The 26,327-nt window shown below is 38.6% G+C and overlaps 1 protein-coding gene across 2 annotated transcripts in view; it reads right to left on the bottom strand.

The window, feature by feature from the left end:
- Positions 1–443: 443 nt before the first annotated feature.
- The window catches only part of NCAM2 (neural cell adhesion molecule 2), a 328,135-nt gene continuing 302,251 nt past the window's right edge, over positions 444–26,327 (bottom strand). Inside the window, exons 16-18 of one of the 2 annotated variants that reach the window (XM_069946169.1) lie at positions 23,848–24,052; positions 16,769–16,885; positions 444–675 (exon numbers count right to left, since the gene is read on the bottom strand). In XM_069946169.1, coding sequence (XP_069802270.1) covers positions 564–675; positions 16,769–16,885; positions 23,848–24,052 — 434 coding nt within the window. In that variant the 3' untranslated portion in view covers positions 444–563. The remainder of the gene's footprint in view (positions 676–16,768; positions 16,886–23,847; positions 24,053–26,327) is intronic. The other variant, XM_069946168.1, reaches the window with a different exon arrangement.

Here is a 26,327-nt window from a genome sequence, read left to right as displayed (position 1 = left end):
AAAAAATAAATGCAGCTCTATCACTTGTATATTACTCATCTTACATGAAATACAAAAAGGGCTACGTTATTCTCCACATTGTTAATGATCACGATCACCAATCCCTACAGATAAGATGGGCCAAGCGTGTTCCATCACGTATATATATTTTTTCTACTTTGGCTTTTACCTAATGAACAGTTTGTGCATTAAGCCTTATGTAAATGAGCGGTACATAAGAAAAAAGTATGCATTATATATTAGCATAGTGGATCTGCCAACCACAGGACGCCTTTTTAACAAGGAAAAAGGAAATATTTTATAAATAGTACACTTTATTTTATAATAAATTAAATGAATTTTTGCAGTCATTTTCAACTTTATACATTTATACTGTTATCAGTCAGACAAACATACTAAAGTAATCAACAAAACCTTAAAGTACAGTAGATGTGAGTTGTTCAGGTATGGACACGTACTGACAATCGAAAGCTAATATTAGCCAATAATTGTCTGCAGCAGAGTGCTGACATTGGGTGTGCATCACTAATCTCCCTCTTTACATGATAATGGGCTGGGTCATGCTACGCTTTACTGTCAGTTTCTTTTGTTTGGATGATGTCATTCGATATTTTGATTTCAATCGTTTCAGCGCTCAGAGCTTCTTTGCCATTTTCCTCCTTTAGTAGTAATTTCCTAAACGGAAGGATACAAATAACTTGATTAGCACATTTTAAGGAAACAGTGTACTAATGCATAACAACAAAATATAAAAAAATACAAAACATGTTTGACTATAATCCATCTATCATGGAAGGCTAGGCTAAAACTGGAAAATTTTAGAAAAATTGCTTGTGCCTGTGTCTCTGTGACACAAGACTAACCAACATATTAGCATAGCTGCTCTTCAACTCCATGCAAATTAGGGTTTTAGGTTACTGTGCAGCATGGTGGCTCAGTGGTTATCTTTAGAGATGATGGAAACTTGAGGATGCTTGAGTCCGATCCTTTTGCATTTGAATATCAGTTGCTGAAGAAGTAGTATGCAGCCCTAGGGAGACCGGGAAAACATGGATACAGCCTATTGCTGGGTTCACACACAGTATATTTCAGTCAGTATTGTGTTCCTCATGATGCAACCATAACCAGGAGTGGATTGAAAACACAGAAAAACTCTGTTCACACAATGTTGAAATTGAGTGGATGGCTGTCATTTAATGGCAAATATTTGCTGTCATAAACCACCAATACCATAAATATCACTTCCTAGTAAATGTTTTTTTTTTCTACTAAAACGTATTAGATGCCAACCCTTACCACCAGCCATTTGTTAGCCCTAGATTTGTCTCCTGCATCTTAAGATATCCTAAGTTATAGCAAATGTACCACATGATTAACTTAAAAAAATATATCTATATCATTTGAACTGCACCACTGCGCAAATTCTAATTATGTCATCTCTTTCTCATACTGCTTCCCGGGATCCCAAGGTCTCCTCTGTTGTGTTAATATGCAATGTGCTACTATGCCACCTTCAGAATGATGTCTGTCCCTTTCCTGATGCGTCCCTAAGGAGATGTTGTTGCACTGGCCCCACCTCCAGTGCACCAATTAGGACATTTGCATGTTTACGAAATCGAAGAGATCTCTGGAACCAGGTGGCGGTATAAGGAATAGAAGTCACCTCTAGAATCTGTGTGTCGTTGACAATCCGACTGTGTAGAAATCTTTAGTTAATCTTGTGGTACAGGGTACCAGAGACACAATTTTATCAGATCACAACTTATCTATAAATAAAGGACAGCCGCTGTGTTTATTACAGTCCATTTCCTACATTTTACTGTTTCTAGTCAATGCTCAAAAGAGTGGTCTCATGTACTACTGACTCCTGCTCAGAAACAGAACACATTTGGGAAATCAAAACATTCAACATCAGGATTAAAGCCCAAAATTATTGAACGCCAATAACTGAAGAACTAAACATTGGAATATCAGGCATCATTGGTGCAAACATTTGTACAACAGAGGCATGGAAACCAAGTTAATAGAACCCAAGAACTTGAACAAACAATGGACATGAGGAACTAGGAAAAACTTTTGAAATACATCCAGGATTAGAAATTCATGTATGCTACAAACAGGGACTGGAACACTCGGATCCAGAAAACTAAATATCATATATCATAGAGGTTCTAGAGAATAAAACAGCAGTGGCGTAGCTACCAGGGTCGCAGCGGTCGCCACTGCGACCCGGCCCACTACGAGGGGGGGCCCTTGCCACTGCACTGCTCACCCCTTAAATTACTCTTGTGACCGCAAGCATTGATTTGCTTGCGGTCACAAGAGCGTGCTCGTCCGGGCCCCCAGCTGATGCGCGGCTGCTGGGGGTGTCCCGTCCTATCCCCGGCAGCGCGGCGCATCAGTGAGCTGCTTGGGGCCCTGACTTCCGGCACAGGAAGCGCACGTCAGAGACGTCCCTGTACGCCAGCCCCGGCGTATAGGGAGCTCACTGATGCGCCGCGCTGCTGAGGATAGGACGGGACACCCCCGGCAGCCGCGCATCGGGGGAGCGGGTTGTCAGGTGAGTTTGTGTGTTTTTTTTTTTTAATACTGCTTAGCATAGAGGAAAGGGGGGGGCATCTATAATGGGGGGAGAGGGGGGCATCTATAAGGGGGGGAGAAGTGTCCATCTATAAGGGGAGGGGGTATCTATAAGGGGGGGAGAAGAGGGGGCCATCTTCAAGGGGGGGGGGGAGTGGGGGCCATCTATAAGGGGAGGGGGGCATCTATAATGGGGGTAGAGGGGTCATCTATAAGGGGAGGGGGGCATCTATAATGGGGGGGAGAGGGGGCATCTATAATGGCAGGGGGGGCATCTATAATGGGGGTAGAGGGGGTCATCTATAAGGGGAGGGGGTCATCTATAAGGGGAGGGGGAGAGGGGGCCATCTATAAGGGAAGGGGGGTGCAACATGCAGTGGGGGCCTCTATATATACTATACCTACTAAATGAGGGTGTAAAGGGGACAGTACAGATGTGCAGTGTGTAGAGAGATGAGGGTGGTGTCAGTGTGAGAAGACTAATATGTCTGTCTGGCAGATTCTGTGGATTTGTAGCTCGGAGAAATTCTCATAACGGCCCAGGGCAGATGGAGAAGAAGATGAAAAGGAAAGAACTCCGATCAGAGAAGACGTCCCCTGTGAGTCACCTGATATATCTGCGCTGTATTGTATATGGTGTATACAACCTGTGTGGAGCTGCTTCCACCTCTATATGAGTGTATGAGGTGATAGTGATCTGTGTACAGTGGATCTTATTCAGTAGCAGCAGTGGTGTTAGTCAGTATGTGGTGGTAATATTTGTTACTTGTTATCTGGTACTGTGTTTTATTGGTCTCAGTATACTGGTTTTGGTCAGTAACAATATGGTGGTGATGGTTGTGGTGTGGCGTTAATATTTGCCCCTTGTATACTTGTATTATTGGCAATATTGGTCTCAGTATACAGTAACAGTATGGCGGTAATATATATGGTGATAATATTTTCACTTCCTATATGCTGGTGGTATTGGTAATATCTGTCTTGGAGTGTATATATATATATATATATATATATATATATATATATATATATATATATATATATATATATATATTTACATACACACACATACACCTACCAGTAGCATCACTTGGTCGTGAAAGGGGGGGGGGGGGCAAGTTGACCTTTTGCACCAGGGCCCAGGAGACGTTAGCTACGCCCCTGCCTGTTAGTTTACACTAAGAACTTGAAAGTCAAGCAGAAAAGCATCTCACGAGGACCTTAGATTGAATTAATCTAGGTCTGAATCAAGCAGGAGACCCAGACACACACACACACACACACACCTTTTGATACAGTAACATTCATGGTAGACTATTATCTTACTATTATCTTTCCTTGGACTCAAAGTTCAGGCACATTGGTCATCAGTTGGGCATAACTATATTTTGAATGGTTTTAGCATTGTTAACCCTTATTTTTAAGCTGCTGATTGGATAATCATGTCACCTCACATACTTTTTGAACCTGATTGGTCAAAGCCCCTACTGAAGATTTAGGCTTTAGATTGGCCTAAGACACAAGATGTTGTCAGAAACTGAGATTAGGGGTTCTATGTAGTATTTACCTATATTAGTGGTCTAGCCTTAACTTTAAGAAATATTTTTGAATTTTTTGCCACACTAACAATCCAGCTTTACACTCCACCATAGAATCCACTTAAAAGTTAAATCAAGTAAAAACTGACACAGAAAATAGAACAAACACTAAAAATTAAAATATATAATTTATATGATTGTCTTTAGATGACCATCCTATAAACTAATGTTGACTGCTTGCTAAATATTGTAACAGATTTTAGGCAATGTTGAAAAAAAGTCTAAGGCTTTGTTCACATAACATTTTTTCAGCTCTGTTTAAAATTATTTCCTTCATTTTCGGACAAAAATAACGGACGTCATTTATCTGTTTGGCCTCCCCTTAGGGGGCTTTTACACAGAGAGATTTATCTGACAGATATTTGAAGCCAAAGCCAGGAGACTATAATCAGAGAACAGGTCATGAAGGACCTGTCAGATAAATCTTTCTGTAAATGCATCCTTATTGCAATGATGGCTGTTGGTACATTATTCTAGTTTGGGGTTACTAATTGCCCTTTGGGTGTAGCTTAACCCTTATTGGACCGGGCCAATTTCAATTTTTGGGTTTTAATTTTTTCTTCCGTGTGCTTAAAAGGCCATAGCACTTGCATTTTTCACCTAAAAACACCCACATGAGCCCTTATTTTTTGCACCACTAATTGTACTTTGCAGTGATGAGCTGATTTTTTTCATTAAGTACACTGCGAAACCAGAAAAAAATTTAAATGTGTGGTGAAATTGGAAAAAAAACAAAAACATTTTTTCTTTTGGAGGGTTTTTGTTTTTACGCCGTTGGCCCTGGGGTATGTGAACAACTATTAAAAAACATCCGCTGTTTGCAAAAGACGTCTGAAAATATTTGTCATGATTGTTATTTTGACATCCACAATGATAACGTCCGTTGTTCAATACATTGTGTGCATTGGACGTCCATCTTTCCATTGACTTAAATGCATTGCATTGCAGTCAGATAAATCGGGGCAAAAACGGACGTTATTTTAAATCGCAAAAGCTGCCACCCTTTCTCTATTTTTGAAGTTGTGTGATTATAGCCTAGCTCGATATATGTATATATGTGTTGTTACATTTATTTATTAGTTTTTTCATTCCCCCAGGTGAGGTATTTAACCATTATATTACTGAATGTGACACCAAAGGTTAAATATTACTTGTAAATGATAGCCCTTAGCCACACCTATAATAATGCCTCATAATTATCCGTCACAACATCTGCTGCATGCTAGCACCTACTGAGCAAAGGGGAAAGGGAAACAAACAAACATGTAGTGTTAATTGTGGGTTGCAGAACAAATTTTATGCTGTCACCACTTTTCATCATTTACACTTCAGTAACAGGCTTTTCTGCAAATGGGATTTAATGAAGCACCAGTTCTACATATGACAGCAATTCCCGGAACACTCAGACAGCTGAGGGCAGTTTTTAATCAGCTAAAATGCTTTATCTCATATACCTTTTAAACAGACTGATAATTTATTTACAGATGTAGAAAAACTTAATGTATTCATGTAGCTGAGTTTGTCATTTGGCATCACTGTGATACAGTTTGATCTGTTTTTTTTTCCCCAGGACTATGGGTACGCCTTCTGATTTATATCCTGACTCCTTGTGAGAGGTAGCATAGTGAGGAAGAAATAAACTACTAATTCAGCTCAGCTCTGTATTCATTTCATCCATTTATTTAATTTTCTGAACAAGTTCAAACGATTCTGGGTAACATTATAATCTTAAAGGCAAACTTTAGCAGCATAGAAGAATCTACAATGCTAAAATGTCATGGGGCACTGAGGATGAATGTAAAGCCCCTATTACATGGGTCAACGAGAGGGAGCAAGCGAGCGTCGACCAGTCAGGTTAGCACTGACTTGCTCCTTGTTCCCCGCTTGCTGCCGGCACTATTAAATGTGTCGGCAGTAAGGGGGTAGAAGCCGGAAGGGGGGGGGGGAGCTGCAGGCAGGCTGCCTCAGTGATCGCTTGATTGTCTGGGAAGATTGTCTAGAAGATAGCTGTGGTCTGCTGCCGCTGCTCCTATTACGCAGAGCAATGGCAGCAGATCGCTGCTATCATGATTGTTGACTTTTTTATGTGTTGAAAGACAACGATCAGCCAAAATCATGCATGTCAGCTTATCGTTGTCTTCTATTACACAAAGTGATTAACGGTCGTAATAGTCAGCATCGGCCGCAGACGGTCAATAATTGCTTCTTGTAATAGAGCCTTAAGTTTGTTACCTTCATCCCTAGCGCCATTTTTGTGATATAAGCAGTTTATTCACTATGCTTATGGGGTGTTTTGGTACCCCATGGGTGAGAATACTGCCTTCAATGCACTGATCCATCCGGGCTGGCTTGTTCTGCTGATATTTATTACAGGGGGGGGGTCTTAGCTTTAGCATAAGGAATTAACCACTAATATCACAAAAACAGCCCTGACAATGAAGGTAAAAAACTTATCTTCATCCTCAGCCCCCTGTGTACTATAAGTACGGGTCTTTTAATCTGCTGATCGTTTTGCTTTAATTTCCCAAATTCAGATTTTACTCTTTTTATAATTTCATTTTTTAGGGTATCTGTTTTATAAATATTGCAACAATTCTGTGCTTAAAAACGTTAAAAATTGTTTAAGGGGTTCTCCAGGCTATGAAAAAACATGTCCGCTTTCATCCAGAAACAGTGCCACTTTTGTCTCTAGTTTGGGTGTAAATTTGCAAACAAGTTTCATTAAAGTGAAAGGAGCTTAATTGTAAATTACATGTGCACTGCAAACAAGAGTGGAGCTCTTTCTGCAAAAAAAAGCAGCCATGTTTTTCTAATGCTGAAACCCTTCTAACCTCCTAAAGAAAGAGAGCTTCCTCTCTGCTGCAACCTATAGGACTTTAACTTTTTTATGAGCATTAGAATTACAAGCGAAAATTATTAGCCAGTCATTCTTCCAAGAATTATATAGTGCCCTAAGAATTGTGAAGTGCTGTGGAATAGGTTGGCATTGTATAAAAATCATTATTATTATGATTATTATTATTTTTTTCATGGGACTGAGGGGATTATGCATGACTCCACATTCGACATTAGTGTTCCCATCAAAGACAAACTTAACCTCAACAGTCTGAAAACAAATTCCTCTCTGCTTGTCTGCGGGCATCCTGCTCTGTACCAACTAAAAGTAACAATCCCAAAACAGCTGTTGAGCTACTGCAGTTTAATAAGGTTTAAAAGAAGGCAAATATGCTGATGAAGGCAATATGCCGAAACGCGTCCTCCTGTACTGTTTGATGTTTTGCGCATAATAAAATAAGCAAGAATTGAAATTGGTGAAGTGCCGGGATTTTCTTCTACATAAAAGAAGGCAAAAGCATCATAATGCACAACTAGATTGATATAGTAGCTATATTTAGCTCTCATGCTTACCTAGAAAATGTAGTTATGTGATTTTTCTTAGCCAAATAAGCATTGTATTTTTAGTCAATTTAACAACCTAACCTCAGGGGTTTAAAAACTCAATAAAGGTCATTCTGGACAAACCTGTGAAACAATGAAAAAGTACTATAAGGCTATGTTCACACAACGTAAGAGACCGGCCGTTCCGTGACCCCGGACGGGTGATCTTTCGGCTGTGGAGCTCGCATCAGAGCTTCCCATAGCCCACAGTGAAGCAAGCGGCCGAAGCCGCTTGCTTCACTGTGTGAACTGACAGGTCTTTCTGTGGCCAGAATTCACTGAATTCCGGCCGCAGAAAACTGACATGTCAGTTTTTTTCCGGCGCCGCATCATGGGATCCCGGCCTGAGCGTATACGATGTGTGTACACTCCGGCCAGGATTCCATTGAAAATAAGGTTATGTTCCACCCCTCAAAACTACCCCCTTGAAACAGAAGCTACCTCAATTTAATTCTTGGTGTGAGCTATTTAACAAAGAGTTTGTTGTAAGATCTTGTTGCTTTATTCTAGCATAATGTGCGTATACTGGTTTGAGAATACTATATGCTAAAATATTGTGGTACTAGAAAGAACTCAATACTCCTGTTGTTCCTGTTCCATTTCCACAGTGTTTCCATCCCTTTCTTAGGTTTTCAGGTGGACAAGACACTTAGTAAGTGCTGGGCATGGGACAGAAAACATGGGACATGCTTGGGCTGCACTTTTGCACTTTATCTTTTGTTTGCCTTTTTTTCTCTCCTTCATGTTCTAATTGATTGTCTATCAGTTTTGTTGTACTCTTGTTAATTTGCACACTGCATATGTAAAAGCTTTGGTTTACAAATGCACTTGCACTGTGCTATGTAACTTTGTCTTTGCACTGTGTGCAATATATTTTCACATGGGATACTACTGCACTTGGTATACTGTATATACAGTTGTGCTCAAAAGTTTAAATATCCCAGCAGAATTTTTACTTCCTTGTCCTATTTTTCCAAGAATATAAAATGATAACACAAAACCCTTTTTCCCACTCATGGTTAGTGGTTGGGTGAAGCCATTTATTGTCAAACTATTGTGTTTTCTCTTTTAAATCATAATTACAACCAAAACTTTTTGTGGTAGTTGTGGATGAGGCTAAATGATATTGAGGTCAGAAGACTGAGATGGCCACTCCAGAACCTTCACTTTGTTCTGCCAATGCCAGGATGACTTGGCCTTGTGTTTTGGATCGTTGTCATTTTAGAACATCCAAGTATGTCCCATGTGCAGCTTCCGGGCTGATGAGCACAAATTTGTCTACCGTATTTGCTGATAACGTGCTACATTCATCTTTCCTTCAATTTTCACCAAGTTTTATGGGCCTTTGTAGCTTAGACATCCCTAAAACATCAACGATCCACCTCTATGCTTTACAGAAGGAATGGTGTTCAATTCATCATAAGCCTTGTTGACACCTCTCAAAATGTAACGTTCATGATTGTGGCCAAAAAGTTCAATTTTGTTCCAGGGACCTTTTTCCACAAGTTTTGAGGCTGGTCTCTGTGATCTTTGGCGTATTGTAGGTGAGATACTTTGTGGTATTTGTGCAGTAATGGCTTTATTCTGGTGATTCGACAATGCAGCCAAGTTTTCCTTAAGTGCCTCCTTATTGTGCATCTAGACACAGCAACACAGCTATTTTTCATATTTTTTTTCATATATTTTTATATTGGACTGGAGGCTTTTTGCCATGAAAAATTGGGCATCCATCCACAACTCATCTACAACTACCACAAAAGACTTCAAGCTGTAATTGATGTTAGAGGGGGCAATACACGGTATGAAGAACTGGGGTAAATAAACTTTTTGGTCATTTTGATGTTTTTGGTTGTAATTATGATTTAAAAAGAGAAAACACAGTAGTTCGACAATAAATGGCCTCACCCAACCAATAACCATGAGTGGGAAAAAGTTTTTGTGTTATTATTCATATTCTCTGAAAAAAGGACAAGAAAGCAAAAATTCTACCGTGTATGTAAACTTATGAACTGTATATTTCTCTGTACATCTAAGGGCAGTTTGGTATTTTTAAAGTGTATTGCATCAGTGCAGGCCCTGTGGCCATTGATATCTTTCTTAGGTCCATGTTGAGCAGTTTTTAATTGTTTTTAACCTCAATTTGAGTTGTTATTTCCTTGTATGGTGACATATTTTCAATGTAAATAAAGCTTACTGTACATTTTCTTTGGTGTGCCAATGCCTACTACATACATTTTTCTCTGTTAGTGTTAGGTGGACATGTGTAAGTCTAGAACATGTGGCACTGCCATATGCTTAAGTATAAGGAACAGTTCAACAACAGTTTCTGTTGCGTTTTTGACCACCAATATATCATAGGCTGCTGCTCTGCTGCATTACAGAATCATTGTAAGTAGGGATGGTCCGAACTGACTTCCGCTGTCTGCCCGCTCCGCGGAGCGGGCGGATCCAGCGGGAGGACCGCCTGGAAAACTGGGATACAGCCATAGCCATAGGTTGTATCCCAGTTTTCCAGCCGTTCCTCCCGCTGTATCCACTCGCTCCACAGAGCGGGCAGACAGCGGGAATCTGTTGCCGAGCGTTCGGGTTCATACGAACTCGAACCTCGGCAGGTTCAGACCATCAGTAATTGTAAGGCCAGGTTCACACAAAGTAAGACACCGGCTGTTCTGTGATCCTGCCATGTCACAGAATGACCTGTGTCAGTTAAGTTCATCCCTGCCGTCTCTGATGAACTTAATTTCTGTTGAATTGGAATGCGGGCACATTCGGGTATGCCCACATCCCAATTCGCCATAGCACACAATGAAAAGTGTGGCCGAATCAGCATTTTCCATTGTGTGAACAGACAGTTCTGGGTGGCCACTATTCAATGAATAGCCGGCACACAAAACTGGCATGACATCCCGGCTGGAGTGAATATTATGTGAATACATTCCAGCCGGGATTTCCTTGACTTCAATGCAACATACATTTTCTATTAATCATGGCCAGGGTTGCAATTTTCCAGTAGATCCATCAAAAGAACAGAACTTTTCTGTCTGTTTTAACTGCACCCTGAGAGCAGTTTGATAGAAAACAAATAAATCTCTACAATACCCCTTCAGCACTTTTCAGTTGCCATCACCACTGGTGTCCTGCTAGTATTCTGCAGGGCAGTAGTCATCATCATGACATTTGGTGTTCCGGTTTGAGTATATTTTCTAAGCTGACTGTTCTGTTGTTTTGGCAGCACACTTTTTAGCTGTTGTCCAGTAGGAGATAGCAGATGATCTTTGGAATCGTACTGTTTAGGTAAATTAAATTCTGAGACACATAAATCTTATTTCTTTTGTCAAACGCTGATTTTTTTATTTTTTTTTTACATTTTGGCCCAAGTAAAATTTTTAATTGAAGGCTAAACTTACAAATTAAAATTCCCATGTCCTTTATACCCATTTATAAAAAGCTCCTTTGATGCATTTGAAGAGTCCCTTCTGAAAAAAAAAAAAAACTATTTGTAAAGACTGTCAGTGTAGGTGGTAATGTATGTGCCAAATAAATGCTAAATGCAGCACTAATCCGACACGGTGAACTGCTTATTGGAATTATTGCAATATTTTGATCATCTGAAAAGGTTATCTGAATAAAAGGGAATTTTCTTTTGCTTTCCCGTTTTAACTTTAAATTTTTCATTCCACTAAAAGCATTTTAATAGCACTTTTCCCAGTCTGGTTTTCCATTACTAGTTTAGGTCAGCACCTTATTAAAAGCATCTTATTAAAAGCAAGGCGTCTAACTTCAAAGCCTTAATATGGCTGTATTTTAGGGTTCATATTATGGTTACAACACTCTCTCCTCTTGAAACAGACTGCCATCATTTTTTTCTGGGTAATTTATAAAAAAAATATATTGGTGGTCTAACAGGGGGTGTTTTCAAATTACCTGTGTCAGAAATTACTTCTATTTAAAAATCTTAAGTACTTAATCTTAAAGTACTTATCAACTGTTGCATGTCCTGCAAGAAATGGTGGATACTTTAAGTCTGGCACAGTGCTCTCTACTGCCCCCTGTGTCTATAGCAAGAACTGTCCAGGTCTATGTCCAAGTCAAGAGAATGCATTGAAGACATTGAAATGACGGCTGTCCAATACACATAGGGGGAGATTTTTCAAACTGGTGTAAAGTAGAATTGTCTTAGTTGCCCCTAGCAACCAATCAGATTCCATTTTTCATTTTCAAAGAATCTGTGAAGAATTAAATGTGGAATCTGAATGGTTGCTAGGGGCAACTAAGACAATTCTAGTTTTTACCAGTTTGATAAATCTCCCCCATAGTGTACAGGAGTGTACGGATATTTTTGCGTAGTCGTCAAATTAATGTTAATGACAATTATTTTGCGGACGTTATTTTGAAAACAAAGGACGTTGTTTTTAGTTGTTCACACATTTTTTTCACCATACCTTCACCGTATTTACTACTAAATTCAATGGACCTTCAAAAATGAACCACACCCAAAGCAGCCTGAAATAGAATATTCTAATTTACCAACTACCGTCATTGTAATGACGGGGGCCCAAAATGCTGATTGACAGCTGTAATATAGTACTCAAAATGATGGAGAAAAAAAGGTCTAATAAACACAGCCCAAAGCTGGAGAGGTTTTGAGAGAGACAGTATTGCTGATGCCAAGTTAAAAATCAGAGACTCTAAATGATTGTGTTGTATCAGGTTATGTCACATCATCAGTTTGACTGTGAATTTGCTTTTCACATATACTGTCTGTTGTACAGTAATTGCATATCTGCTGCTTTAAGAAATGACAATAGGTGTATTTTTAGCATCTCTATTGAAATTTTGGTTATATTGTTCTTGTGTAGAATAATACAATCATCACTTATTGTCTAATCTCGGTAGAATCATGGGGGTCTGGGTATTGCTTTTATAGTAAAGATTGTAAAATGTATTCTTATTATGACTAACAGAGAACATTTGAAGTTTTGGGGAGAGATTTATTAAACTGGTGTAAAGTAGAATTGTCTTGGGTGCCCCTAGCAACCAATCAGATTCCACCTATCATTTTTCAAAGAATCTGTGAGGAATGAAAGGTGGAATCTGATTGGTTGCTAGGGGCAATTCTACTTTACACCAGTTTGATAAATCTCCCCCTTAGTCTCTTCTGTTTCTGCTAGGATTACAATTGTTATGTTGATCCTTCATCGAAAAATATAGTTTTCCTTTAAATATATATATATATATATATATATATATATATATATATATATATAGTTTTGCTATTTTAGTGTGTTCTTTTCTCTTGTTAAGCAAACAACAGAATCCGGTATTTTTGAAAATATTGTGCGTCACACAAAAAAAAAAACAACAACTCATTTTCCGTCGCAGTTGCCAATTATAGTAAAAAAAAATCCACTTTACAATAACTATAAAGTTAGCAAAACAAACACCAATATTGTTTGGTCTCTGGTATTATTGCTGAAAACAATATCTCTTCGTAGATAAAAAAAAAAAAAAAAAGAAAAGAAATGGTTGTTAAGCAATCGATAAGGCAGACTAAAGGTAGCCATGCACCTTCAGTAACTGATGGCTGAGCAATCCTTCAGCTGTCAATTATCTCTCCTAAATGCCAATCATCCTCCCCATACACAAGAGTGCTTTGCACATTGCTGTGGTCTCTATGGGGAGGGTTAAGTTGCAGCCAGAGAGCTCTGACTGTGATTTATCTCTCTGAGAACCAAAGGGTTGGGCAGTGATTTTCCACTGTGCCTGACCCCCTATCTCCACTGACATCATCTTTCAGTGGTCATTTGGAAGAGCCCCATATACCTTATACTGACAGCCAGAATCGAGCAGTGGGTACAGCCAACGCAAGTATAAGGTGACCTTGGGACCTTAAATAAAGTCACTGTTATGGCCAATGACTGGTTGAGTATGTAGTTCCTGCTTGAATGAGTAATTATAGAAATCGAGAAGAAGCAAAGGGCACTGGGCACTGGGCTCCATTGGAATGAAAATGGTGGGGGATCAGGGCAGGGCATGAATTCATTATTAAAATGCCTGGCCTGAGCCCCCAAAGTTTCTCCTAAAGAATGAGGTTCTCATGATTAAACAATCCCTTTACAAATAAAATTTCAATGAAATATGAACACATCCTTTTGATGGTAAAATTAATATATTTATTGTATGTTATTACTAGGATTGTTGGATTACTACTGTTTTCACAGCACTTTGCCTATTTATACTCACCTAGGGTATTTGGAAGAATATGTTTAACATCAAGTTTTTATTACTGATTTGCTATTCTAGATGAACTTGTTTTCCATTGACTAGACTCCTATAAACACTTCTCAGAAAGATAGCAAACTAATAAATTACAATTGCCTTGAGACATGTAGCGTTAGGATATATATGCTCTTCAAAACTCAGAGTGTTTTGACATTTTATAAAATACTGATACTATCATCAAAGCCCTGCTTAAGCTACAATGACAGATGACTTACTAGCAATTGGTTTAAGATACTGTGCAAAAATAATACAGTTTAGATTAAAGGATAATATAATAATAAAATAGTAAAAAAATAATGTTATATTTATTTAAATAACACAAAAAATAGTATGCATTTAAACTCTCTCCAACCACTGCGCTCACCCCATCCACCTATCTAGAAAATCTACCTCAAGTGGTGGTCCCCAAAAAGATGGTGGTCCCTACACTCACAAAGTGCACTGGGCATACAATATACAGAAGAGTCCGATAGGGCAGCTCAGAACATAACTAGCATGTTAATGTCAAAATAAATATCCAAAGGGAAATAAAAAAAACTATTCAGAGGGTAAGAACCAGAGGACAGTGTGAAAATTAAATCAGTACCAAAGATCAGGCGGAGTCAGCATAGATTGTACTGTCAGGTCTAATACAGAATCCAAAAGCTGAAGTGAAGTAGTCAGGCAGAGGTAAAAAATCCAGGATGCAAACAGTTACAATGACAATGATAGTGATGGCAGGAACTCCAATTACAGGCAGTCATGAGCAGCAGTTGCCAGTATGAATTTGGTGCCATCAGTTAAAGTGGGACGCCTCACTGGAACAGCATCCCTCATTATTAGATCAACCAGCCTTGCTAACATCAGGGATTATCATCAGGGATTATCACCAGGGTATTGCAACCATGCTTTTTATTGCAAACCATGCTTTCACAGTTGAGGATGCTGCAGGAGCACACACAGGTATGTTTATTACAGAAAAAGTATTCTATTTATGTACTTAGTATGACATCATCTGCTATGTCCACCTACTAAGCTGAGTTCTGGTGGACATGCATGTTCTGTCACATCTTTCATGGCCAAATCTCTTCTAGAGATTAGCAAACTTTGAAAAGTTCGGTTCTGCTCTTACGCAAAATTTTGTTAAAGTGACGGCCTAACTGATAACTCTAACTAAAAGGATGTTACAGTGATCAGAGCTGTTCTGTCCTCAGCAAGGAAGGAGATAAGACCTTGTTAAGACCTTGGACCCTTTCCCTAGACCTTAGACCCTTTCCTTTCCTTGATTATAGTTCTTCCCATTAACTGTGCTGAGCGCAATGCGCCTGACCCATTATGGAAGGGGTTAAGTAACCTAATCCCTTCCTTATAGCGGATGGTGCAGTGCACTCAGTACAGTACAGTACATTCTGGCCCTCAGAGGGTTAAGTTAGGATGCATGGCATCCCCACTTAGCCCCTGAGGGACAGGATGTTCACCTCTGTTGGAAGGGGATACTAATACTTACCCTCCTGGCCTTACATCTCCGGTGCTCTCATAATCTCTGGCACCAAACCAGGTATAAAGTGCCTGCTTTGTTTGGGGTCAGCTCCTGCATCCTCCACTCAGCAAATTATCAGCTTCAGTTGTGTCCCATCACAGCTGCTGATTGGCTGGGTGGAGAGACTGCAGGAGCATACCCCAAACATAGCAATGCTGTGTACCAGGTCTGGTGCTGGTGAAGACATGAGACCAGAAGACATGAGCCCAGGAGGGTAATTATAAGTATTTCCCCTCCCAAAAGAGGAACACATTCTGGTCCTTAGCTGGTTAAGTGTAGATGCTTTGCATTCTTACACTTTATTGGAAAAAGTTTTGATTCTGCCCGAACTCATGTTCAACCCAAAAGGTTGAGTCAAACTTAGAATCTGGCAGTTCAGTTTTTTGCCAATTTGTCAACAAAATAGCAATAAAAGTCTAAGAAGTAACATAACATACAAGTAACATACAAGTAACATACAACGTGATGTAGCTGAGGAGACGTCTTAGCTTGTAAGAATAGTAAAGCATAACTGGAAAAAAGGAATAGGGGGTATGAGACCACCACAATAATCACAAATTAGCAGCTGATGAAAAATAAAAACCTAGGCTTAGACCCACACATAAGCAGGGATTGCAATACTGCTATTTTTGTTTGATGTTGTTCTAATAATGAAGAAGATAATAGAAAATACATGTGTAGGGGTTGACGCAAGCAGAGAGAATGTTTTATCAACTATTATTCTGATTTTTAGGCATCAGACATCAGGGGGTAATGTACATATTCTAACCTGTTCGCAAACTTCATGTTGTATGGAGCTAAATACAGCAACAATAAAATTACATGGAGGAATTCATACAGAGAATATTTCTGCAGTGGTGAGCTGGGGGGGCTACATGTGCTCCCCTACACAAGGCTGTACCATGGACATACTTTTAATTTAATGATTGAAATCTACTTGTACTGTTTTCCTTTCATCTTCTAATGTAAATCCCTTTCTCGGATAAGTTTCAGTTGCATAGAGCATCTATACTCAGCAACCCTCAAAAATGCATAATTTATAAGTCACTTATTGCAGCCTTTGTCTGTGTGTGAAGCTTTTCTCACAGCACAGTCTGGCTCACCTTTATAGGTCACTATTACCTATGTGAATTTCATTCCGTAAGATGCTTTCTCCAAGTATTCCGCCATATTTATGACTATTTACAAATACACAGGACTATACAAATTACAATACAGAGAAGCATATGAAAGGAGGGGAAAGGAAACATATTGATGGACATTCTGGACTGCAAAAAAGCATTGCAAAGATGTCTTATCTGTTGGTTTTGATGCTGAGCTTAATAGGAAACAACAAAGCGAGAATACATACTCAGGTTCTGTAAGAGGTGTTGTTTCATTTGGTTCATTAACTGGGCTCCCATCATGATTAGTAACTCTTTCCTCCTCAGTTCTCATCTCTACTATGGGTTCTTTTGATCCATCCTTCCTACAAGATATTAAGCATTCCTGAAATTATGCATATACTACATAGATATGCAGCAGGCTAAAGATTATAATTTGCTATGATGCAGTAATGCACAACTTTCAGAAATATCTGAGTGCATGTGGTATCAGGCTTTTAAATATGAACACCTAGACCCATGTGAAATGGATGTAGATGGGGGGTTGCCAACAATTTATCACTTATTCACTGAATAGGTAATACATGTATTATTGCTGGGGGCCCCACTATTAAGATCAATATTGTTGGAATGGAGGTTCTTAATTTCCATTGTCTCGTCAATGGAAATGGAGTGGCGGTTGAATATACATTTGACCATTTCATTGACATAGAGTTTAATTAGAGCACCATTACTTTATAAAAACTCACCCCCGATTGTGGTCATAATGATGAAGAATTTGGACGCCACATGATAAGTGGGGGCTTATTTTCCAGTAGTGGAACCCTAAAGTTTACTAATTTATCCCTTAGGTGATAAATTTTCTTAGTGAATAAATTATCTTAAAGGAGTATTCTTATAAAAATCCATCCCCTTTATAGAGGTTATGGGATTACTAGCTGTTAAGTGGGGGCCCAACTGCTATGACCCCCACGAATCCCAATAAAAGAGGTCAACTGTGCGCTCAATTAATTAATTCTTTATTGAACTCCTAAACACTGCCAAGGGCTGAGCTTTATTATTTCCATTATTTATGGAGGAAATTTGACCTCCTTTCTAAGGATGGGTGAGGGTCAACCAGTCAGACCTCCATCAACCAGCTTGTTATCCCTTATCCTGTGGATATGTTTTTGATAATATAACCTAAATACTTTTGTACAAGCAGGGGCAATTTTATTAATTGTTCAACTTGTGCAACTGCTTCAAGCAATAACAAACAAATTTAAAAATAAATATTCAATTTAAATAATAATAATAAATTACTACCAATTTATGTGACAAACATAATAGTATTGTCTATTTTATCTTACATAGAATTAGGGACTACAGTAATGATTTTTATGTCCATGAATAGCTAATAACTACTGGCTTGGCAGAACAGCAAGGGCTTTCTAAAAATGCAGGAGGCTTTCACAACTAGTGTACTATACACTTAAAATCAGCAGTTGAAAAGGAGTGTGTGTGTGTGTGTGTGGGGTAGTATTATTTAACAGGGGCCATGTGCTGTACACCTCTAATTCCTGTAATAATCTTTGTCTTTATTTCTTCTCATTCATTTCTTATTATGTCCAGTTTCACCAAAGACATTTTTTCCGGGCAGGGGAGGAGGGGGGATATGGCATAGGTTGCAGAAACGAGTGTAAAACTTGAAGTAAACAATGAAGGCTTAAGCACCTGTTACACGGGGCGAGCTGTCATCATTCGTTAGCCCGTTTACTCTGGTAAGTGCAGGCGAGGCCACAGGGAGCTGCAGGGGGATGCCCGGGTGATCGCTAGATCGTTCAGGCAGCCCATAGAGGATAGCGGTGGTCTTCTGCCACTGCTCCTATTCCATGGAGCGACAGCAGCAGATCGCTGCTATTAAAGTCATTTGTCTTTTGACATATTGAAAGACAAATGACAGCAACGGTCAGCCAACATCGTTCATGTCGATTGATTGTTGATTTCTATTACATGGGACGATTATCTGCCAAAAACGTCCGGTAATCATTCAGTGTAATAGGGCCTTTATGAAAAGAGGCCGCAACAATCATCTGAGTGTACAGGAGTGTACTATTAACAGCCTCTCCTGGGGATATACCAGCCATATAGTAGCCTCTTTTGATGTATTCACATCTAATGTGACCTCCGTAAAAATGTAAAGGGGTTTTTCATGACGATAAATATGCCTTAAGGCATGTGTTAAGTGAATTTGAATTGTACTTTTTTAAGAATATGCTCCTTGTGCCTTTTTGTCCACTATTGCCCTTGTTTATGGCCAAGCCAAGGTATCCACTGGGATCGTCGAGCATGCACTGTTCACTTGGACGTTAGTCTCTACTGTGTGTGCAAGCAAGAGGGATTGTGAGAAAATGTGTGCACGGTTGTACAGTAGGGAAACAGGAGGGTCAAAAGAAGGTAATCAGGGATCAGATCCATTAGGAACAGTACAGTGATGGACCCCTTCACATATAAAGTATCTGGTATGTGGTACAAAAATGATTTTACCAACTTTGCTACCAACAACCTCTTTAAGACTGATGTAGATAGGACAATGTTTCACAGCCAGTGAAGCATATGTTGCTCTTGGCTCCACTGTATGTGGTCCTTCAACCATTAGACTGTTTAAATAGCATAGCATCACCAAAGACATTTCATGGCATATAAATAGGTTATCCCATTTTTTTCACACCCCATATCCTCTGTGAAAGTGGCTAGAAAAAGTTGTGGGAAAGTAAACTGTGGAACGGTCTAAAGAACAAATCTCAAGAAAAGATTGCTTGCTTCTAAAATAACTATATAGTATCCTTTTTAGTGCAATTATTTATTTACATTGTCAGAATTGGATCATCGGTGATATACTGTAGATAACCTTCAATGATCTGTTATTAGACTTTCTAGGCTACGAAGAATGATAATACATAACACTTCTCTCTTACACTGATCAAAAAGAAGGAGGTATGATGCTTTGGATATCAATAACCTGTGATAATGAAAAGACTGTTAAAGAATGAGCCTGAAAGTGTCAGACTGATATTAAGGTCAGTGTCCAAAGGGAAAATTGCCATATGTATATATATATATATATATATATATATATATATATATATATGTATATATATATATATATTTTTTTTTTTTCAATAGACAGTGACATTGAAAATAAAAGGAAAAGCATAAAAAACAACTTGATTTAAACAATACGTAATTTTCTTATGACACATTCCCTTTCAAGATTGGACTATGACACAAGAGGAGCACAGTAATGAGTAATAAGTACTCTCCGGGATGAGTGTTCTCCAGCTTATTTTCAATATCCCACAAAATCATCCAATAAATAGAAAAAAAAAAATCTATATCAAAGTGTCAACATTGAAAGAGGTTTTCAGTGCATCAAGTGCTTTCAATTGTACATTTCACTCAAATGGCCCATTTTCTGATCTTCAGAGAACATTTTATTAAGGTCTGTGCAATCCATACTTTCTTATTGATGATATGGGAATGGCTGACATGGCCACGTAAAAATAGAATGAATACTTTATAAATGAAAAAAGATGCTAATTATTGTAAGTGTTAAAAACATGAGATCATGGCTTAGCATGTGCGGTGACTGTATTTTTCCTTTGCTTTCAAGGCTCTGTATGGTTGAAACATTGGTTTGCAGGGATGTTACCTCCAACAGGTGGTAGTGAGGAGCAAGCTTTTTCAAGCTGCTTTGCATACTTTTTTTTCTATGGACCATTGCATGGCCTTTAAGACTCGCTATGCCAGCTTGGTTGTCTTAAAGTAGACTCCCCACTCCCTCAAACCTATATCTCCTGGAAAATAAACACCAATACTTAAAAGGACTAAAGTAAAATGACCAAAGCTTCATTCAACTTATCAAAACTCTGAAATTTCTATGTAAAGATGACACTAAGAAAAGATGCTAAAGAAATGCCAGCCAGGACCAGGCTCGCAAAAGAGATCTTCCTCTCGTGGTGAATGCGCAACCGACCAAATAACGCAATAAAGCCGCTTGATGAAAACAGGCTATGAATTGCATAGCAAAAAAAAAAATACAGTATTTTTTTTTTTTTAAAGGGTGTTTTGGCTCCTACCCTCTCAGGGAGCCCTCAACAGGGAGTAAGCTGCAATACCAAACACAACCTATAGAAAGAGTGGCAGTGTTTTGGGAAGAATGCAATCACATTTTTATTACCTCATACAACTCTCTTTACTGACATATTTACTAGATATATCATATGGCTCAATGAATGACATTGCATGCATGACTTCCATTAAAGTCAGGAATGGAGTGACCATGGATGAAGCATCATAGTGTTCAGTTGCAAAACCTAACATTGCTGATTTCCTAAAGTAGTTCTTAGGTCTCAACTAATATAGCCCTAGATTACATTTGGATATAGGTGGGCATATACAAACAGAGGCTAACTACATATTTACCAAAGAAATGCACATTATTAAGGCTGATAAAGGTGAGTAATGCTGTGTTTACACGGAACAATTATCGTTCGAATTTTCGCAATAACAATCGCATTTGAGCGATAATCGTTCCGTGTAAACACAGTAAACGATCAAGCGATGAGCGGAAAATCGTTCATTTTGATCTTTCAACATGTTCTCAACATGCTCACAGATCGTTTCGTGCAAACAGTCTTTCAAAGATTCACCCTATGTAAAAGATGGGCTTAAGCGATCTTAAAAACTATCGCATTAACGATTTTTCTTACAAATTTTCTTACGATTTTTCTAACGATTTATTCGTCTAAACGCTGATCGTTATAAAAACCAAATTGTTGCTCCAAAATCATTAAACGATCGATTGGGCAAATTATCGCTCCGTGTAAATGTAGCATTACATGGTTTCTAAATAATGAACAATTGCCCCATCTTAAAACAGCGACAGTTCCATGAGATGAGGACCTGGGATCTGAGTACTATTACTTGTATATTATATAGCACTATTGCTATACGATTATTCCACTATCAATCATTTACGTTTCTCACAAAAATAAAAAAGGGTCTTGCACCCTGTTTCCCGTTGAGGCCCAAGACCCAAATCCAAATCTGACCTCCTTATACAAGAAATGATGAGCTGACAAAAATAATCAAAAACGAAGAGAACCGTAAGTCAAAAAGATTAAGTCCCAAAGTAGGATGGGTAAGTGAGAAAACTTGCTTGGGTTCCATTGTTAAGGGGCAAATAACCTTCATGTTCATAATGATAAACAGTAAGTAAAGAGCAGCACTTCATGCACTTGTCCAGCTATTTGATACAACACTGCATTGACAGAAGTTTGCTAATAAGGTCAAAAAGTTTTACAGCGGAGACCCACCAAGAAGTTACCAGGCAAAGACTTCTTACAAGATGAAATTCTCAAACTCCAAACTTAATCAATATCCACAACCTAGTAAACCCAAAGGCCTTTAAAATGTATGGAGTATCACAAACGATTCATATTGGTTATAAATATACTACTACTACTACTACTACTACTACTACTACTACTACTGCTACTAATAATAATATATCAACAAAATTGACGATGCACCACAATAATACAGTATATATTGTACACATATACTGTACAGTATATATATATATATATATATATATATATATATATATATATATATATTTATTTCAAACCTTGTTCAACATTATATATGGACATGAACTTTATAATAATGTTGCCAACAATGAACATTGGAATCGAAAAGATCTAAGATGTATGGAATAACATAACAAAAACTCAAAGTTGTTAAATGTAAAAGCAACCAAGATGATGTGTTAGTTAAAATGTATGTGCAGCTTTGCATATCTAGTTAAATATCATTAAAACATTGTGTGGGGGGGGGTCAATAAACTAAGACCCCAACAAATCACTGTGAAGGGGTTGCATAATCCTATTTTCTCCCTATGGCTTGCTGATGTTTACTCCTCTTCCAGGAGAAAATCTTACGGAAAATTTCAATCTTATCGATTATATATAGTCAACTTGAAAAAGTCGACATTGTTAACACTATGGTGAATGTTGGTGGTCCTGACTGAAGTTTGGTAGATGGCGTGTCAGATAGAGTAGCATTTTGAAGAAAAGGATATTAAAATATTTTCTTCTTTTTTTGTCACTGTAAATTGACCCATTTCTAATGCATCTTAACACGGGCAATTTAAGATATTGAAAAATGCACTAACCCTTTAAAGCATGACTGGTGCTTATATATGTATTTTAGCCATGAATAAATGGGTATTGTAAATTTTGGGTGAAAAGGGGTATGGGTCCTAAGGAATAGACCTGACAAAAGTTATAGTCTCCTTTAAGATGCACTTCCAACAAAAGTTTTCTTCTGTGACCCATTACTCACCTCACTATACATGTTGTTGTGCACATTACTTACGTACTTACTGGTGTCTTAATTAGCTGGCTACCAGGTCAATTCTGGTCCTACCCTAGACCATTTGATTGGTAGATTAGCTTGCTTAAACCTAAAGGAAGTTATGTGTGCAATGGAAGATACTTTCTTCATTCAATCCAATTAGAATCAAACTGATGCTTGCATTGGAATGACCAGAACCTGCTGCAAGTTTCAATGACAAGTTCTGGTCATGTGGTCTAGAAAATACAAAGGAGTATGCTCTTCTCCAATCGTGTTGAAGGCTCTTTAAAAGCATTACACTAGTGAGGGAGTACCCGTGGGGTGTGCTCCTCACAAAGAGATATGTTTTAAGAAAAGTTTCCACTATGAATCAAGTTTTTCTTCTGTACGAATGGACTGTGCATATAGGACACCACTCATGTTTACAGGTTGGTGGTGCAGTCTCTAGCAATAAAAAATAATTGGATTTTTGAACTGAGGAAAGTTTGTTAGTATACTGCAAGGTATGAGATAAGCTTTAAGGAGCACGGCAAGGAAGTATATATAAGGACTGGAACAGAGCTGACATGCATCCATGTGCATATTGAATGTGGGTAATGGGCTACAGAAGAAAAGAGATTCTTTAAAACTACGAGGTTAGACTTTTACCCAAAAAAGCACCATGTTCTTTCAATTGAACAAATTAATCTTAAACATTTAGGCTTCACCGACTGCATATTGACCGCTCATACAGTAAATTTGGAGCATACAATTTTCGGTACAGATTATGTCACGTTACAGGCAGCACATCTCGCTGTACTTCCTTTCTGTCATCGCTCCATTTATTTCATATTTATATTATCTAAGTTTTTAACCAGAATTTTAGAATTTTTCTTTCTTTTTGCGGACCTTTAAAGGGATTTAAAAGAGACAAGTATTTTTTTCTCACAAGTATGCAGCTTTTCCTTCTTCTAATTCTTTACTTTTTCCACTGGAGCCACTTTTCTTCCCGCAGATCCGTCTGGTTATGCACATAAGCAATCCGCACTGTCTCATGAAGAAGCAACTGACATCCGTCACCACCAGAATTAGAAGGAGAGCTGCTACAGCCAAGCCGATGACTGCTCCAATTCCAAGGCCACTGAAGAGTGTGTCTGAAGAGGAAGATCATTTTACAGATTAGATTCTATTGCTTTGTAGGCAAGTTGTCATTTTTATGAAATATAAACATTGATATTTATAGATATAATAAAAATTATAATGCTCTCAAAATATATAAATTAATATTTCAAGGTAAGAAATTCATGTTCATAATTATTGGTTAGCCTCAGTTTTAACAAACTTTACGACTTCAGTTCATTTTGGAGTCTTGACTGCTATACCGGATCAAATGGTTTTCAGATCCAGCCAAAAACTTATGGACCCTATTGACATTAATAGGTTCCCTGAGGTATACAGTATTTTTCATGTCAAGGAAAGAGTGGTAAGCTGCATTATGCCTGCTGTTTAAATCACTGGAAAACCTGATGGAAATCGAGATTTAACCCCTTAAGGACCGGGCCTGAAATGGCCTTAAGGACCGGAGCAAATTTTATGAATTTGACCAGTGTCACTTTATTCATTAATTACTTCGGGATGCTTTTACCTATCCGGCTGATTCTGAGATTGTTTTCTCGTGACATATTGTACTTCACATTTCTTGTAAATTGGAGTCGATACTTATAACGAATCTTTATGAAAAAACCCAAAATAGCGTGAAAAATTGTGAAAAAATGCATTTTTCCAACTTTAAAACTTTTCTGCTTATACAGAAAATGGTTATACCACATAAATTATATATTAAATAGCATTAGCAACATGTCTACTTTATGATGGCGGCATTTATTAAACTATATTTCATTTTTTTTAGACGATAGGAAGCTTAAAACATTAGCAGCAAATTTCCAAATTTTCAGTAAAATTTCAAAATCAGATATTTTTAGGGAACTGTTCAGGTTTAAAGTGTATTTGAGGGGACTGTGTGTTAGAAAGCCTCACGAAGCACCCCATTTCAGAAACTGCACCCCCAAAACTCTGCAAAAGCACATCCAGAAAGTTTTTTAACCCTTTAGGGGAGTCACAGAAATAAAAGCTAAGTGTGTAAGAAATTTGAAAATTTTAATTTTCTGTGCAGAGATTTTATTGTAATCCAATATTTTTCATAATTATAAACCTATTACCAGAGAAATGCACCCCAATATTGATTGCCCCATTTCTGCAGTTTATAGAAATACCCCATATGTGGCCCTATTGCGCTATTTGACGCAACCACAAGCCTCAGATATAAGGGAGCGCCTAGTGAATTTCAATGGCTCCGTTATTTTTGGTCATTTCTGACTGTACCACTTCAGGTTGGCAGAGGCTCTGGGGTGCCAAAACCTAAAAAACACCCCTAAAGGGACACCATTTAGAAAACTACACCCCTCAAGGAATGTAACAAGGGGTGCGGTGAGCATCTGGACCCCACAGGTGCTTCACAGATTTTCCAAACAATATGGCTTGAAAAAAGACTAAAGTATTTTTTACACTAAAATGTTGTTCTAGCCTTCAATTTTTCATTTTCACAAAGGGATAAAAGGAAAAAAAAAAACACAAAACATGTAGCACAGTTTCTCCCGAGTACGGAAATACCCCACATGTGGACATAAAGTGCCAAGCGGGCGCAGGACGAGCCTCCAAAGGGAAGGAGCGCCAATTGGCTTTTGGAAGCTGAATTTCACTGGAATGGATTTCAAGGGCCATGTCGCATTTACAGAGCCCTCGTGCTGCCAAGACACTGGAAACCCCCCACAAGTGACCCCATTCTGGAAACTACACCCCTCAAGGAATCTAACAAGGGGTGCAGTGAGCATATGGACCCCACTGGTGACGGGCACAAATGTGGAAAAATGTGACGTGAAAGTGAAAATTTTCATTTTTTCACTTTCATGGCACAAATGTGCCCGTCATCCAGGGGTCCATATCCTCACTGCACCCCTTGTTAGATTCCTTGAGGGGTGTAGTTTCCAGAATGGGGTCACTTGTGGGGGGTTTCCAGTGTTTTGGCAGCACGAGGGCTCTGTAAATGCGACATGGCGTTCATCATCCATTCTAGCCAAATCCAACCTCTAAAATCCAAATGGCGCTCCTTCCCTTCGGAGGCTTGCCCTGCGCCCACATGGCGCTTTATGTCCACATGTGGGGTATTTACGGACTCGGGGGAAATTGCTCTACACATTTTGTTTTTTTTTTCTCTTTTAACCCCTTGTGAAAATGATAAATTCAAGGCTAGACCAACATTATAGTGTAAAAAATTTAATATTTCATTTTCACGCCACATTGTTCCACATTTGTGCCCGTCACCAGTGGGGTCCATATGCTGACTACACCCCTTGTTACATTCCTTGAGGG

Source organism: Dendropsophus ebraccatus, chromosome 11, assembly GCF_027789765.1.
Source record: "Dendropsophus ebraccatus isolate aDenEbr1 chromosome 11, aDenEbr1.pat, whole genome shotgun sequence".
Classification (NCBI taxonomy): domain Eukaryota; kingdom Metazoa; phylum Chordata; class Amphibia; order Anura; family Hylidae; genus Dendropsophus; species Dendropsophus ebraccatus.
This window is presented reverse-complemented; position numbering and strand designations above follow the sequence as displayed.